This window comes from Myotis daubentonii, chromosome 2, assembly GCF_963259705.1.
Source record: "Myotis daubentonii chromosome 2, mMyoDau2.1, whole genome shotgun sequence".
Classification (NCBI taxonomy): domain Eukaryota; kingdom Metazoa; phylum Chordata; class Mammalia; order Chiroptera; family Vespertilionidae; genus Myotis; species Myotis daubentonii.
In genome coordinates this window covers 203,342,246-203,358,572 of record NC_081841.1, presented here as the reverse complement: position 1 = coordinate 203,358,572, position 16,327 = coordinate 203,342,246, and the positions used below count along the sequence as shown (strand labels likewise).

General features: G+C 37.7%; 2 protein-coding genes across 19 annotated transcripts in view; both read left to right on the top strand.

Annotated features, from left to right (window-relative positions):
• Positions 1–16,327, top strand: part of NRG1 (neuregulin 1) — a 200,690-nt gene that overhangs the window by 87,147 nt on the left and 97,216 nt on the right. For 5 of the 18 annotated variants that reach the window (XM_059685455.1, XM_059685456.1, XM_059685457.1 and 2 more), the window contains exon 1: positions 4,002–4,684. The exons of 10 other annotated variants lie outside the window; for them this stretch is intronic. In XM_059685455.1, the coding sequence (XP_059541438.1) occupies positions 4,018–4,684 (667 nt within the window). In that variant the 5' untranslated portion in view covers positions 4,002–4,017. Of the gene's footprint in view, positions 1–3,881; positions 4,685–16,327 lie in introns of those variants that run through there. 3 more of the 18 variants (XM_059685447.1, XM_059685445.1, XM_059685446.1) reach the window with 1 other exon arrangement.
• On the top strand, positions 2,999–3,698 carry LOC132228662 (uncharacterized). The gene has a single exon (XM_059685469.1). It carries the CDS (start codon positions 3,508–3,510, stop codon positions 3,694–3,696), a length of 189 nt encoding a protein of 62 aa, XP_059541452.1. The 5' UTR covers positions 2,999–3,507; the 3' UTR covers positions 3,697–3,698.

The following is a 16,327-nucleotide window of genomic DNA, read 5'->3' as shown; positions in this document are numbered from 1 at the left end:
GGCAGTTTATTTCATAGCAATATAGAAATGAAATAGCTTTCCAAAGAAAATCCTCAAACTGGGACTGCAGAAGAGTTCATTTCATTTAAACTATAAATAGATAATATTTAAATAGCCTGTGCTTAATCCTTACAATGTCTGAAAATCAGTAGGCAAAATTTTAGGGCGCTATCATTGTGGAAACTAGGTGCCTTTAAGTTTGTTTACTAACTACATTAAGGTAATGGCTATTTCATTGTTTCACTTTCTGGTTTGCTTATTCTCCCACTGAAGTGATAGGTAAGCAATACATAATCACATGTGTTCTTTTGATTAAAAAAGAGATGCAATATTTTTTCATCATAAATAGCATGAGTCAGCCTTTTGCTCAGATCTTGATCCTGTAGCTTAAATAGCTCTGTGTCCACAGCCAAGTGACCTAAGCTGCCTCAGTCTGTGAATAGGTACTGTACAGGATTTGTGATGACAAAAAACAATGTATGTTAAGAACCAGGCAGAGTTCCTGGCACAAAGGTAGAGCTCAAAAAATGTAACTTTTGTTGTTATGAAGGAGGTAGGAATGTGGTTTTTAAAAGGTAGTAAAAATTTGTCTCTTGTTCATTTTTAAGGGGTCATTGAAATAGGGGTGAAGTCTAAAGAGTTAAATTGATATCTTTTTGCCTTTCTTCCTACAAACAGGCATGTTTTAGCGGAAGGAAATTCTGGTCACATATGTACACTACCCTTCCTCACATCATTATTGCTCAAGAGGATTTTTAAAGGGTTAAAGGCAACTTCTGGCTCCTATTCTCAAGGACAGAACTCATGGAGAATTCCTTTTATTCTTTACCTGCTGTCCTACTCCCTTTCCTCCGCTACAGTCACCTTCCATTTTGGTGGGAAACAACTTTGTAGGATGCAGGCTTTCCACAAGCTGATCTGAGCTTCAAGGTGCTACAGGGGTCCGATCCATGTACACATGCCACAGTCTGAGTTGTATAGTCCAGGAGGAAGAACAGCTGTGCCAGCCCACAGGGCTGTCTGTTCTGTCCTAGCCTTTGTATAATACATTGTTTTCCTTTGTTAAGTGCTGGGTGTCTTTGATACGACAGCTAGTGCTTATTAATATCTCTGTCTGCTAAGTATGTTTGATCCTAATGGTTAAGGAGAGGTGAGTAGTTGTTATTTGGGCAAGTTAAGGACCACTTTTCTTAACTATTCTTGATATCTTTCTTCCCTGTCTGACTTGGGCTACCTGAAGCCCATTTATTTTGGTCTTTGAAATTTAGATGACCTTGTCTGTGGATGAAATGCCAATCTATTATACTTGAGTGAAATATTGGTTGGAGGTAGAATTGAGGAGTTAAGTGCCACATATTTAGCATGAGTGATATTTAAAGGAATAATAAATTACCCTAACTTAGCATAAGCAATTCATTGCTTGTATTGGTTTTGAATATTTACATGAATATTGGTAATTAAAATCTTAATACCTCTCAGTTTGAATACTGTAAATGCTTCAGTATAGATTTTCTATGAAGTGAAATTTCATGTCCATTGCTAGAATCCGTAAGAAAATTCTCACTACTATAAAATCTAATAGTTAAAGCTAGAAATTAAGCATACGAATTATTTTAAGACACCAGTTGCTGGGATATAAGTGCAGATTATGCACAAGTGAACTTTAGGATAACTCATTTTGTTCATAAGCTTGTCATAGTCATAATCACTGTTATTTAAATTGGTTTGTTGTGGTTGTTAGCTATAGTACTGCAAATGCATTTTAAGACTTTATTATTCTTCTAACTATGTATAATTATGGACTCATTTCATTTTGAAAGAAATTATAATATTCTAATTCCATGCCCACTTAAAGCTGAAATATAATCCAAAGCAGTGAAGATTGCACTACACAAAACAGAATGTGCTTAAAGCAGATTTTTTCAGGACTCGAGCCTCAAATTTTATTGCTCCTGAGACTCATGATGGTTATATAATATAGACTTAAAGAGCATTTTTGAGTCTCCTGTTGACATAGGTGAGCAAAATGCTTCCTTGGAAACCATTCAATGTTCATTCACAGTAAAGCATGGGTTAAAGGGCCAGACACATACAGTAGCTGATGTGCAATGATCGGCAAGTTCAGGGGAGCCTGTCTCTGTTAAGGACAGTGCATTTCTTTTGCTCTTTGAACGACTGCTGTTTTAAAAGGGGGAAAAATCAGCATTGAAACGATATGAGGTAGAGCTACTGAAACCTAACCCCAAAAGGCATGCTCTCACAAAAAACTCTTCTTAGTTCTTGCAGTGCAGTTATGGCCGTGGACATGTGGTATACATTACCTCGCCCAGGGAATTCAAACCTCCGCAGTGTGGAGTCACAGTGAAGGCTAATTTCAAAATGAAGTGGTAGCCTTTGTGCTCCCTGGGTAGCTCTGTTACTGACCAGTGTTTCTTATTAGCTTGACGTTAGTCTAGGGCTGCTGTGGGTGGGACAGGGAAATGGAAATTTAAAGGGGACCGGAGTTAGGATATATATTTATAAACCTCTCTCCCCTGCCCAGCAGCCCCCTCCTCCAGCACACACTTAGCACTTCGCACTGGGCATTACAAAGTCTCACACAATCTTCATGCAAAGGGCTGGAGGCAGAGCTGTCCATGGTTAGCAAAAACTTCCTAACTGTTGGTTGAAAATCCGGTAATAACAGTCCTCTTGGTGAACAAAACTTAGAGGGCTGCGGAAGGAACGTGAGCTCTCAGCAGCAGGCAGGAGAAATTGCTGTTGCAAAGCTTACCTCTCTGGGGAGGAATCAGATATCAGACTTTGCCAAGCCTCAGGTCCAACCCATAAGGTCCCACCTACAGCCCCCACCCTATCCCAGCTTTGTTAGATTGCTAGCATCGATCGCTGGCTTTTCTCTGACCCAACCTTGGGTCAAGGAAAGAGCCAGCAAGACTGAAAGCAAACAAGGCGGGGGGTGGAAGACTGGGGCGGTTTTTGCAGAGAGAAAAAGAGAGAAAGACAAGGGGTGGGGGCCATGAGGACCAAGCTTAACGGGTGCCTGCCGGCTTGTCTTTGATTTGATGGCCTTTATTCCTTCTAATTGGATAAAATAGGAAGTCACTGGCAGTCCTGTGTTGCTGGGGATCCTGATTTTCCTCAGCCCAGCCAGCAGCTCTAGAGTGCAGCTAGAGGAGGGTGGGGGCTGGGAGAGGAGGGAGGAAAAAGAAAGAGACTGAGAGAGGGAGAGGACGTCTTTGAAAGAGGAGGGGAAAGGAAGAGCAAGGGACTATGAAGACAGGGAGAGCCGCAGGGGAAGAAAGTGAATGAGCGCTCAAGAAGCACAAAGAGGAGTGGTTGGGGGTGAGGGCGGAGGCAGGGCGGGGAGGGGAGTCGCCGCCCCTCCTGGCCGCACTCTTCCCTTCGGGTCCCTCTGCGATGATGCTGCTTGCAGTGATGCTCCGAGGGCAGGCACCTGCTGCTCTGTAATGATTCAGCCCCGCTCCGCCGTCGCATTAACACTACAGGATGCTGTTGCTACTGTCACTGCTGCCTCTCCTGCCGCCGCCGCTGCTGCCGCCACCGCCGCCAGCGCTGGTCCTGCTTTTGCTCCTACTTCTCCTGCATGACAGTTGTTTTCTCCATCTAAGCAGATACCAGCTTCAGATGCTCGAGGTGAGGAACATGCCTTTCAGTTTGGGCTACTGGTTTACTTAATCGACCCGCCCTCAGTCAGCCGGGTTTCTATTTTGGCCCCTGTTCTCTGGACCAGCCGGGATGGTTTGGAGAAGCATTTAAAAGAACTGCCAAAGTGGCCCCCAAACAGCGGTCAAGAATTACAATATACTTTTATTTGGTAGTTGCTAGAGGCTTTCCCCCCTCTCCTTCCTGCCTCCTGAACTCCTCTTGCTTGTGATAATGGCCTTGGACTTGGACGACTTATCGATTTCCCCCTGTAAGATGCTGTCTCATTTGGTTGGGGGGGGCTCTGCATGGTAATGGACCGTGAGAGAGGCCAGGCCTTCTGGAGGTGAGCCGATGGAGATCTATTCCCCAGACATGTCTGAGGGGGCCCCCGAGAGGTCCTCCAGCCCCTCCACGCAGCTGAGTGCAGACCCGTCTCTGGATGGGCTTCCGGCAGCAGAAGTCATGCCAGAGACCCAGACTGAAGATGGGAGAAGCTCCGGCCTCGTGGGCCTGGCGGTGCCCTGCTGCGTCTGCCTGGAAGCCGAGCGCCTGAGAGGTTGTCTCAACTCGGAGAAGATCTGCATTGTCCCCATTCTGGCTTGCCTGGTCAGCCTCTGCCTCTGCATTGCCGGCCTCAAGTGGGTCTTTGTGGACAAGATATTTGAGTATGACTCCCCCACGCACCTTGACCCTGGGGGGTTAGGCCAGGACCCTATTATTTCTCTGGATCCAACTGCTGCCTCAGCGGTGTGGGTAGCATCTGAGGCATACACTTCACCTGTCTCTAGGGCTCAGTCTGAAACTGAGGTTCAAGTTACACTGCAAGTTGACAATGCTCTTGTGTCCTCTGAACCTTCCGCGGTACCCACCCCGAAGAATCGTGTTTTTGCTTTTTCTTTCTTGCCGTCCACTGCACCGTCTTTCCCTCCCCCCACTCGGAACCCCGAGGTGAGAACACCCAAGTCAGCAACTCAGCCACAAACAACAGAAACTAATCTCCAAACTGCTCCTAAACTTTGTAAGTAGAGAGAGAGATGATGGTGAATAAAGGCCAGGGGGTGGGCTTGAGGTCCTACAAAGTGTTCTCCAGAGCATGTAGCTGTTTTCTTTTCTTCTTGTGCTCTAATTGCATGGTTCCGTTTAAGCCTATCATGTGACTGGGATGCTTCGGGTGGCGTTGAAGAGATGAGTAAAAAGATCTTGCAAACTGCTGGCATGAATCAGGGCTCTAGCAGCAACTCCTTCTAGCTGGATTGTTAAATCTGGGGTGGGGGACCCGAACTTCAGCATCTTCAAGTCATGCTTGAATATAACTTAAATTCAATTTATTTCTAACATTTTTTGAAATTAAAATATCAGATCATCATTTATTCATGTAAGTGTAACTTCCATATAGCAGTGAGTATGATTTTGTGTCTTTCTTTTCCCCATATCATCTTCCCGTTACCTCTCTTCATCTTTCAGTTCCCCTCTGCCTTCCAGCAATCCCCATCCCCATCTCTTTTTCCTAACCACTTCTCCCCATGTTTGTATTTCAATCAGTTCTTCCGGATACTGCATCAAGTCTTTATACATTTACAGTGCTCATCTCTCACTGCCATCAGATGATTGGCGTCCTGCCCAGATTGTTGTTTTGGTTACTGGGCACTTATTAGGGGCAGACTTATTCTATTCAAGACACAATACAATCCTGCATGAAAGGATTTTCCCAGATTGCTCTTGTCGTCTGTAATCAAATGTTTAAGTAGCGTCTGTGGTGGTCATTAAAAAGTACAAGGCTCGTTAGTAAGGTACATCGTTGTTTGTCAGGCGTGTGTCATTTGCTTGTCAGGTAGCAGCAGCCCAGCTTAATAACCTGGGAGTGAGAGAGCCCACGCTTTTAAAACAATACAGAACAGTATGCTGCTGTCTGCCCTGGCTCGTCGCAATGCTCTCTAATGGAAAGTTGACAGGGATGAAACCATGACTAGTCAGAATGTTGTAAACATCAATAGACAATGGAAGAGTTTTCTATTGCTTTTTAAAAATGTTTCTAATTTACTTTTGTTTATCTCCTATCACTGTTTTCCATTGATGAGTATGTCCTTAGTAGAAAAATTTAAAAGATCAAAGAACTTGGTTCTTAGTAACGTATGTGAAATCTCTTAGGGTTAAAGGTGAGTTGAGGATAAGGATTCGGTGATGAAATACTCCTCCTTTTGTTTCCCTCTCGATAGTAATAAAGAATAAAGAGTATCTCTTCCAGAGCCTGTGTGTTATAGAAACACAGGAGAACTTGATTTCTGCTTGTGATTCAAGACTGTTTCTTACACACCAGTTTTAGTAGCAAAGGTTGAGAGAGAGAGAGAGAGAGAGAGAGAGAGAGAGAGAGAGAGAGAGCTTGTTTTTCAGGTGTAATTAGGGAAGAAGCCTCTTTCTGCAGACACTGCTTTGTATCTTTATCAAATCCCTGAAGCATCATTAAAGGTCTGACAGACATCACTGCATTCGCCGCCTCTTCCCACCTGGCAAAGTGACCGGGAAATAATACCCAGATGAAATGACAGGCTATAAAAAGCAAGTACAGATCCTGCAAGGAGAAGCAAAATTCACCGAGAGGACAAGGTTACTCCTTTGTCTTTAGCGTTTTAAACTTGTCTTTAATGAAAATGGGGCCGAATAGGTTTACTGGTCCAGTAAAGGAATAGGAAGCCTTGGGAAAAACTTGTCAGCTAAATTCTGTAATGTTGTCATTGGAAGAAAACAAGCAAACAAAGAGAAACATCCAGCACATTTTCCTGATCTAGGACCTATCAAAAAGTATCTGGTGACTTTATGAGAAATTTATGTTTAAGGTAAATTCTTCTGTTAAGTGTTTTAATACATTATACATCCCATATAGTTTCTTTAAAAAATTTCTTTTGCAAGCCAGGGCATTGATTTTCTGGCATTTGCATTGAGTGGGAGAGATTTACTGCTGCCTAAAAGCATCACAGTGACCAGTGCCGGCCCGATGCACAGCTGCAGCCTTCGGAAGTGCAATGGAAATAAGCCTGGAAGAGCAGTCTGGGAAGTAGTTTTCTCCTGGAAAGTTAGCAATGGACCGTTGGTGAACACTGTGCATCCGATAGGGTTTTCTGTGTGGGAAACTCTGTGTTAATTTTTTTCTAGTAGTGCCTAAAAACAAATTATTAGTATCTCCAAAATTGTGAGTCTTTTTTGTTAAAGGTTGGTCCTTAGAGCTTTGTTTGCAGACCCTCATAAGTGGTCATGTTTGCTGTTTAAATACTTGTAACCATCAACTAAAGGGAAGCAAAGGGGGAAAAAAAAGGCTTGGAACTGAATTTTGTCCTTTTGTAATCTCTCTCATTTTTTTTTCTTTTCATCTAAGGAAGTATTGCTTAGTCACAGAAAGAACAGGAGCTTTCGTTTTATCATGCATGCTTTTGACATGAACTACACATCATGATGTATATTTTAAAATGACATTATCGTATCCGAAACATGCTCGTCATTGGTTTCAGGAGTTTCTCCCTCTTCTATCTGTCTCAGCATATTCAGCACATTATGCTCAGAGCTGTAACCTTCAAGGTCATAGTCTGTTGAGGGCTAATTGATTCTTCTTTATCCTGGAGCCTGAGAAAGGGGAGGAGAGACAATCCTAGTAATTGTGTCTGCTGTGTTATTTCCCAAACCAATTTACCCATTAGTATTAGGGTTTTATTCTAGAAATACTAGAATTACTCCCTTCCTCCCTGATTTCTTTAAAATAAAACATCCTTAGTCTTCATTATAATAAAAGGCAAAATATAGCATTTTAAATTGCCTATAGATATAGTGGCTATGCCAGCTTTCTTAAAATGGGTATTTCTTTCATAAGGTAATATAATTTCAAGTTTTCACCATATTAATCTATGCATACAATATATATATTAAGGATTCTAATATAAGGCTGGAAAATACATATACTTCTGTATTTTCTCTGTGTAATTAGTGGTTTTTCACTACCACATTCATTATATCACCATGATAAGTTAATTTTTTTATATTTTAGCAAGTCACATAACACTTGAACCATTCATTTGTAGGATTATTTTTCCTGGGCTTTAAAATTTTTCCTGCCCTCTAGAAAAAACTGATTGGAAGATTGCAAACTTAAGATTACTAAAAAAAGAGCTGATTAATTAAAGTACAACCAGGAAACTCTGGTCCTGAAAAAAATGTATTTCCCCTTGGGGTAGCCTGCTTGACAACAGACTCTTAGATACAAGCATTTATTGGTATTTTCATCTTAGGCCAAATTTGTTTTGCTTTGTCTTAAATCTTTGTATTGGGTGGCATGGCAAACCACTGTGACCTCAGTGACATTATGAATCATTACTGTCTGCAGAGCTCAACATGATTCATTCAATTTATCAAAGGATTTCTTCCCTTCAATTTAGAAATGGTCTTCATTTTTAGCCGAATAGATTCTTCTAGATCCTTGCAACTGTTCTTGTTGGTATTTCAGAATGGTGTTCTCAAATAAATTTTCTCCACTTTGACCATACTTATTTTAAGCCTCAGAACAGTAAAAACTAGAAGAAACGGAAAGATCCTCCATTGGACACAAATTATTTTATAAATTTACTGAGGAGGCAATCCAGACTCTGAAAGAGTTCATGAAATTATTTTAGTAGAATTCACAAACTCTGAAAGGTTTGGTGACATCCAAAGAGTAGAGAGCAGATCAGTGACCTATCTCCTATCCTCTTTTCCCTGATGTAGAGAGTTAGACCTAGAAACTCACTCTGGTATCTGATCTATAGTTAGGGAACACTTAGAATGGGACCACTGGTCAAGCGTGTATAGTTCATACTATTAAAATTCAATGTTCTTTTTGCCTTCTTGGTTTGGGCTTATACAATTTTCAGTAGAGGCGGTCTTTTCCCCTTTTAATCTGACCAGCCATACAGTGTTCAGCTTGCTTTTGAAACCATCTTGGGTTGTCTAAGGTCAGCTCTTCCCTGTCATGTTGCAGATGGCCAAGTGGCTCACCTCTTTCTGCACATCCCACTTTGTTTCTCCTTTTCCATTTAGATCAGTTTTCCCCCTTCATCTACCTTCCCACCCTCTCAATTTTATCTTAAATATCTCTTATTTTTCTAATTAGGCCACTTTGGCTTTGTGTATCAATATATCATTGCATTCTAAGATATCAAAGCACCTTCACCTGTCTTTTCTCTCAGATAACTTTATTGCCTTTTAATACTGAAGAGTATTTACACATATTGCAAAGATACATACAAAAAATGTCTCCAGCTACTGAACAGTGTACTATTCTGTTAATGGTACAATAAATTCAAACTTTTGTTCTTCTTTATCTCTCCCTGTTCTTTTTCTTAGTATGCTTCATGCCAGTTTCTCTGCTGACTCCTTTACATGTTTGTGCAAATCAGCATTTCTGCATTCCCAGAAAAGCATTATGCCCCACATCACATGTCTTTGTTCGTTCTTGCTTACCTTTCTCTTTTAATAACTCAGAGTATCATTTTAAAGCATGAAGGAAGAGATAATTTGTAAATTGAGAAATGGAGGCATAAGAAGTTATGACTTGTCTAAAAAGGTAGAAGCCCCCAAGGATTCGGATTATAGCTCTTGTCCACTGAATCTATTGGACTTTCTATTAAACCGTAAACTATACCATGTCTACTTTTATGTTCATGTTTCCATTTTTTTAATTTTGCATATGTTAGTGATTCTCTTCTATTATTTCCTCTCTTTTTTTTCATCCAATGAGTATGTATTTATTACCTTCTATGAGCCAAGCACGGTTCGAGATTGGTTATATGGCAACGAAAAACAGTAAAAGTCCCTGTCCTCAAAGAGCTTGTGTTCTAATGGATTTTAAGAATTTAGTTGCACAATTCAATTTGAATTAATTTTTAATTCCTAAACATATACTCTCTGAATTTAGCATTTCTTCTCCTTATCTTCATTTTATTCATATTTTGACCACCACCTCTGTTTCTCCCCTAGTATGTTCCTCTTCTAATATTGTTGAATACTGAAGACTTGCCAGCAATGTCCTACATCTTAAAGTGACACAAGTCCCAACTCTGCTCCCAAGTTGGGTAACTTTGGGAGATTCATGTTTGGACTATGCGGCACTGTTTAAACAAACCATTGGAGTGGTTGGAAAAGCAATATCTGTCTGGTTCTTTAAGAACACTTTCTTAAGTGGAAAATATGTACATAACTCTATTAGAATATAAAAAGATTCTGAGATTATTTTTAATATTCTAGAAAGCCGATAGCTATAAATATTTTTGTTTTCATTTTTCAGTCATATTCTCTATTTGTTCTTTTGGCTTACAGAACAAGAATATTAAAATACTCCCAAGGAATTTTTAGTTCCACTGTCCAGAGAAAGTCTTGATTCTGCCATTAAGTTATTTAGTTCTGAATAAAGACTTGGGTTGCTATATTATTCACATGAGAAGTGATTGGATAGAAATAAAGTTAATCCTCATCATTGGGATAACAAAAAGGAATTCATATAATTTAGATGTAGTGCCTGGGAAGACTTGGGCTGGAAAGATCATGTATTCTTCTTGATATGAATGAAAATTATGTTCATCTAACTCTTCTCATTGTTTCAAACTAGGATTTCCAGACCCCAAAAGATACGCATTAAGCTGTTTTCAGCATTTCACAAAACCCATGGAAATAACAATTTACATAGAATAATTTTACATGAGTCAGATTAAACATAGAAGTTATTTTAATTTTGTTAAATATACATATAATAACCTAAATAAAAGAGGAAATGATAATTAATTAATTAATAAAATTGGATAAATTGCCTGGCCAGCATGGCTCAGTGGTTGAACTTTGACCTATGAACCAGGAGGCCACGGTTCAATTACCAGTCAGGGCACATGCCTGGGTTCGGGGCTCAGTCCCCAGTATGGGGCATGCAGGAGGCAGCTGATCAATGATTCTCTCTCATCACTGATATTTCTCTCTCCCTCTCCCTTTCTCTCTGAAATATATATATATATTTAATTAGGTAAATAAAATTATTTAAAGTATAAAGGAAAAGGTTGTTTATCAATAAGTTTAAAAACAAAACTCTAGCTCATATCTAATTGATAGAAGCTTTTAAAAAGTAAAAAAAAAAAGTTATATAAGTAGAGAATAATTGTATCTGGAGATTCTGTTACAATTAAATGGAAATATTGGTCACAATTCTACAAAAAGAAAAAAAGCAATGCTCTTCTAGATATAGGCACTTATAAGGGGCTTTGGTATTTTTGTTGTGCATCTTATGACTTTCCTTGCATAGAGGTGTAATTTGTTAGAGCTTGTAAATTACAAACATGTACAGTAATCAGCATAATTATATTTATTTACTCTTTAGCATAGTAGAACTAGAAATGTGTGAAAACTTTTGTGCTTTGGTCATCTTGATTGTTACTAATTCAAGTACAATAAACTCACTGAAGAAATTGAACTCTGAATCAATATTGGAGCAATAATGCAGTCACTTCTAAGGGGAAAAATATTGATAACAACAATCTAGGGCAAATTTTACCTGGGTATAGTCTTTCCTGACTGTGCACTGGAAATAAGCTGCTAGACCCAATAAAACTTTATGAAATACAATAGAAATCGTCCTAAGTTAAAGTATTTTTTATTTTTTATCAAAAATATGGTATGACAAGATGAACCTTGCTATACTATAATTTTCAGTGATATGCACTTGAATAATTGAATTGCCTTTCTTGGGGTGCTTTCATACCAGTGAAGGGGAAATTTATTAACTATTTTTAGCAAAAGTTAGTACAGAATTTAATACTCATGTAATCATCTAATAAAAAGTCTCCTCTATAACTCATTTTCTTTTAAAAACTCATAATTTAAAATTAAAACAAGAATTCACACTTTTATACAGGGTGTCCCAAAAAATGTATACACACTCTGAATAATTATTAATTACTAGAGGCCTGGTGCATGAAATTTGTGCACTGGGTGGCGTTTCCCTCAGCCCAGTCTGCACCCTCTTCAATCTGGGACCCCACGGGGGTTGTCCGACTGTCGGTTGCAACACTGAAGACAATGATAGTTGCCCCTAACAAGAAAAGGTAATTTATAGGCAAACAGATGTACTAGTACTATGACGCTCAAGTCTTAACTTTGGTACCTATGTTGGTTGCAGATACTGATATAATTTTATTTATACAGTTTTCCTCCCTTCTCCTTCCCTTTATTACTTTCTTACTTGCTATCCCACAGTAACTTTTCTTCATTAGGCTGCTATTTCCTACCCCACCATCACTTCTTCTCCAGTGATGTCGCAGCACATTCCTCCTCGGTTCTGTTCTGTTTGTCCTGAAGCCAGTGTCCTGGAGCATCAGAGGTTATGGAGCAGATGGATGGCCCAACCTATAGTTTCTCACCAGACGGGTTGGGGGAAGAGTGAGCGAGGCCTTAACCGCAGACTTGACCACGATTAGCCTGATGATGTTCAATGTTGCCTCTTCCTTTGCTAAGTAACAGGAAGTATTTGTTTTATGAAGTATGTTTGTGTCGTGCAATAAAAGCTCCATAAATAAATGGAATGATCTAAGGACAGTGGAGCTAAACTCTTGTTAGCATTTGTTGTAATCCCTTGGTGGAGCTTCCTGGGTCGTAATTGCTTGCTCTTCTGGGAGCAAAAGGGATCAGTCTCCATTGATCGTTGCATGATGTTAAGTATTGCCTATGAAGCAAATCTTAAGAATGATCAGTGGCAGTATTCAGTGTTGCAATGCTGATCACTCTTTAATTCTTAAAACAAGCTGGATTTTTACAAATTTTTTCCATCCCACAACTCATGACTTTTCAAAAAGAGGAGAAAAACAATATCAAGTGATCTGGGAAGACTTTGGTTTACATAGAAAACAAAAACAATGCACAAAGTAATCACTTTAGTCTTTTTATCTTTCGACTTTAGTGACAAAGGGAGATATTTAAAGTAACCCTTGCCCAGGAAGTTCAGTTTCATATTTCTGTGAATTTTAGCTGATCTGCACTGTGGAAGCTAAGGTACATATAGCCAATAGCCTATATATCCCCCACCTATTCAGAAAACTATACATAAAAACATTGGTATCAGTGTAATAAATCTTTGGCTTCTCAAAATCCTTGGAACATTAATTGTTCTAGATTGCTGCGTTTTCTAAGTCAGCTTGAAACTTTAATTTTGTTCATTTTTTTATTGAATTATTTTAGTAGTCAGTGCTACTTGCTAAATGGGACTTATTGAAAATAGAATATTCATAACGTTGACTACTGTAATATCTTAAGGACATAGTGGATTATAATTTTATTGAATACTGTGATCTCATTAGGACATATTAAGTTATTAGAAATTCTAATCCCAGATGCATATATTTTAAATGTATGCTGGGTTATTGCATATATATATATATATATATATATATATATATATATATATATATATAATCACAATTAGATTTTCAGAACTTTAGACATCATAGGGACAATTTAAACCTAATATTTTCTTTTAGCACAGAGAAACAGGCTCAAAGCCTGTTTTAGCACAGGCTCAAAGATGATAAATTTCTTGCCAGAGTCCACATAGAACCAGTAAATTTTTATGATGTAGATAGGTATTACCTGCTTTCAGCTATGAAGTTACTTTGCAAGCAGTATATATCAATGAAACTGTTTTTACATTTCTTTCAATTTACAGTTCTTATATCCAATGGGGTTTGTAAATCAAGTTTTAAGTAGGTTAAACATTTATATAAAAGATAAAGTGTCTCTGAGTAAAGTTCTCTCCTAGAGAAAATGCCCAAGTTTTGGTGACATACATTTTGCTTATTAAACCTGACTCTTCCTGTGTTTTGGATCAGCAGAGTTCAGGATGAGATGTTTATGAAGATGAAGAGTAAGAATAACCACTTTGTTCTCTTTGTGCTTAGATTTAGAGGGCCTAAGTCTAGTTTCCAGATGTTTCATTTGTTCATTGTTAATCCTTCCATGTAGAATGAGGTTGGTAAATCTCTACACTTGATCAGAGTATCTATCTAATAGGACATTATTTTTTGAACATATGAACTCTACAAAATTAGTCAATGTGCTCTATTGAATCTGTTGCATAATTGATTTGGGAAATCTTATGACTCACAAAATAGAAATTATTTTTATTTCATTTTCACTTCTGGAGTTCACCTTAACTCCTTACTCTGTCATAAAATGGAGTGCAGGACCACAGGTTGACAATGAACTTCCCTTACTTGTTGAAGAACAACTGCAAAGCTTTGGATTCGTAATGCTAGCAATTTTGGAAAGCAAAAATCAGGTCGTTATCCAGACGTAGTCCAAAAATTAATGTGATGATTGGTGCTGTCCCTGATGAGATAGTAGTGATTATGAAGTATCTAAATTTTATTAACTAGGATCACAGCAGAACCATTAACATTTTAAAGATTTAGGAGCTTTTATAGATACGCAGGTCAAAATATTTTTCTTTACTCCTGAGGAAACCAAGATACAGAAATGTGAAATGATTGGGCCTTATGTATTTTCATAGTTAGTAGGAAACAAAGACTGGTCCGAAAAATGCGGATGCCACCTCATTTTGTACCTTTTTCAGTATCCCGTGCTACCTTACATTAAATAATTGTTTATAGCTGGAAGAACTTCATTTATCCCATCTTTCTATATTCTTTATTGAGTGCCTGTTCAGTGCCCTTTGTTCCAGAATTTTATCTCTAAAAGCAGAAAACAGACAAAAGGATAAAGTAAATAATGAACTATTTTAGAAAGTGTTAAGCTGTATAGGGAAAATAGCTGGTATTAGCTGGTCAACGTGCTGAGGGAGAAAGATGGTGATTTTAAATAGAATGATTAGCATAGGCTGCATCAAGAAGGGAACAGTTAATGGAAGACTTGAAAAATTGTACTTAGTTCAGTTTAGGGATGAAGAACACAAGGTGGGCATTGAAGGATTATATGTATAATTCTGCTGGAATTCTGATGGATGTAAGTATTTCAGGTTAAAGGAAAGGCGTTACTAGTAAATAGGCATGTTAGGCACAAAGTGAGTAGACCAGTTTGATTGGCATGAAGGAATTTGTTGAAAGCATGCATTTATTAAGGATGTATTGGTTGCTCAATGTTTTACATGTGTTATTCAATCTTTAAATACACACATAAAAAAACATGAGCTGGCACTATTATTGTCTCTCCTTTAGAAGAAATTAATGGAGCAGAAAAAACTTGATGGTTCAAACATTAAAATAAGAAGGAGAATGATCATGATGATAATCATAATCTGAATGGTGCAAGAGAGTGGGAAGAAGCCCATAGGTATGAGAGACTATGAAAAAAAAATTCCACAGGACTAATTGAATGTAGGAAAGGAAGGAAGGAAATGATTTTGCACACATTAGTAATTTAATGATTGTTAAATTAATGTATTTCTGAATGACAAGAACATGCATTTATTTAATGTGTATTTTTTGTGTCTTACTAAGTCTATATATACTTCGTAATGTACAGACAGTAGATTTATCACAGGAAGTGACTCATGTTCCAATTTCCAGGAAGCAGTCATTAATTTTTCCTGATGGACCCTCTTAATTAAATAATATTAATTGTTCTTCCCCTGGTATAATATAAAAATTAAAATAGATACAATACTGAATTTAAGGGCATTTTTAATTTACTTTTTATTCACATTATTCATTGTTGCTGATGAATCAAAGTCCTTTGCTGATATATATCTTCTTAAATAAGCACCAGTAACTTATGTAGTGAGATTTATTTTGATATGGCAATTACTTACAAAATTACTTACTGAATTTTAGTTAGTCCATTCTAGTCACAATCTGTGTGTAGTACATAGAGAGCATACTACTTAGCTTTTTTGAATTCTTTGATGTTAGTGATGCTATGTTTGAATTCTCAGCTTGTGATTATATAATTATAACCAAAAACAAGTAGAAAATATTATTTTTACAAAATCATTGTTAATTTTTTTCATGAAACATTCAAACAAAGCTAAATATTTATTAAATTCATCAAGTTAGTTCATTCAGTTGATTCAAAGTATGAACTCTGAAGTACCACCGTTGATACAAGATTTCGGCAAACTATTAATAATAACATTCTCAATTTGTTGCTCTTTCATCCGTGTAATTTTAGTGATATATGTGCTATGTTCTAGGGGAAGGAATATTTTAGGATTAAAGAGGCAATCAATATGTTGTTACGTTTACTCAGTTTTTCAAAGCTGGTAAATGGAAACAGGCAATATAATTTATACTCACACTGTTCACAGAACAAACCTTTGATACTGGAGCTGGATCAGCTATAGCATGGCTACAGGTATAAATGGTTAATGCTAGGAACGTTTCTTATTTAGTTGTTTATGTAAAGCAGTGATTCCTAAGCTAACATTATTAAGCAAGTTATTAGTTTTAGAATCAGAGTAAAAATAAGTATAATAAAAATACTTCTAGTGATTAAAACATTGCTTAAAAAGAAAAGGCTTGAGCAAGAAGTTGAGTATACTACTAGTATTTTATGGGATTAGAATATTTAATATTTTCTATTAAAACATGCATTCCCATTTGAATTAGAATTTACTCAGTGATGTAAGAATTCCACTTTTTTATTCCTTCTTGCC

Excerpts from the sequence above, each read along its gene's own strand:
- LOC132228662 (XM_059685469.1), top strand. The coding sequence starts at position 3,508 with ATGCTGTTGCTACTGTCACTGCTGCCTCTCCTGCCGCCGCCGCTGCTG.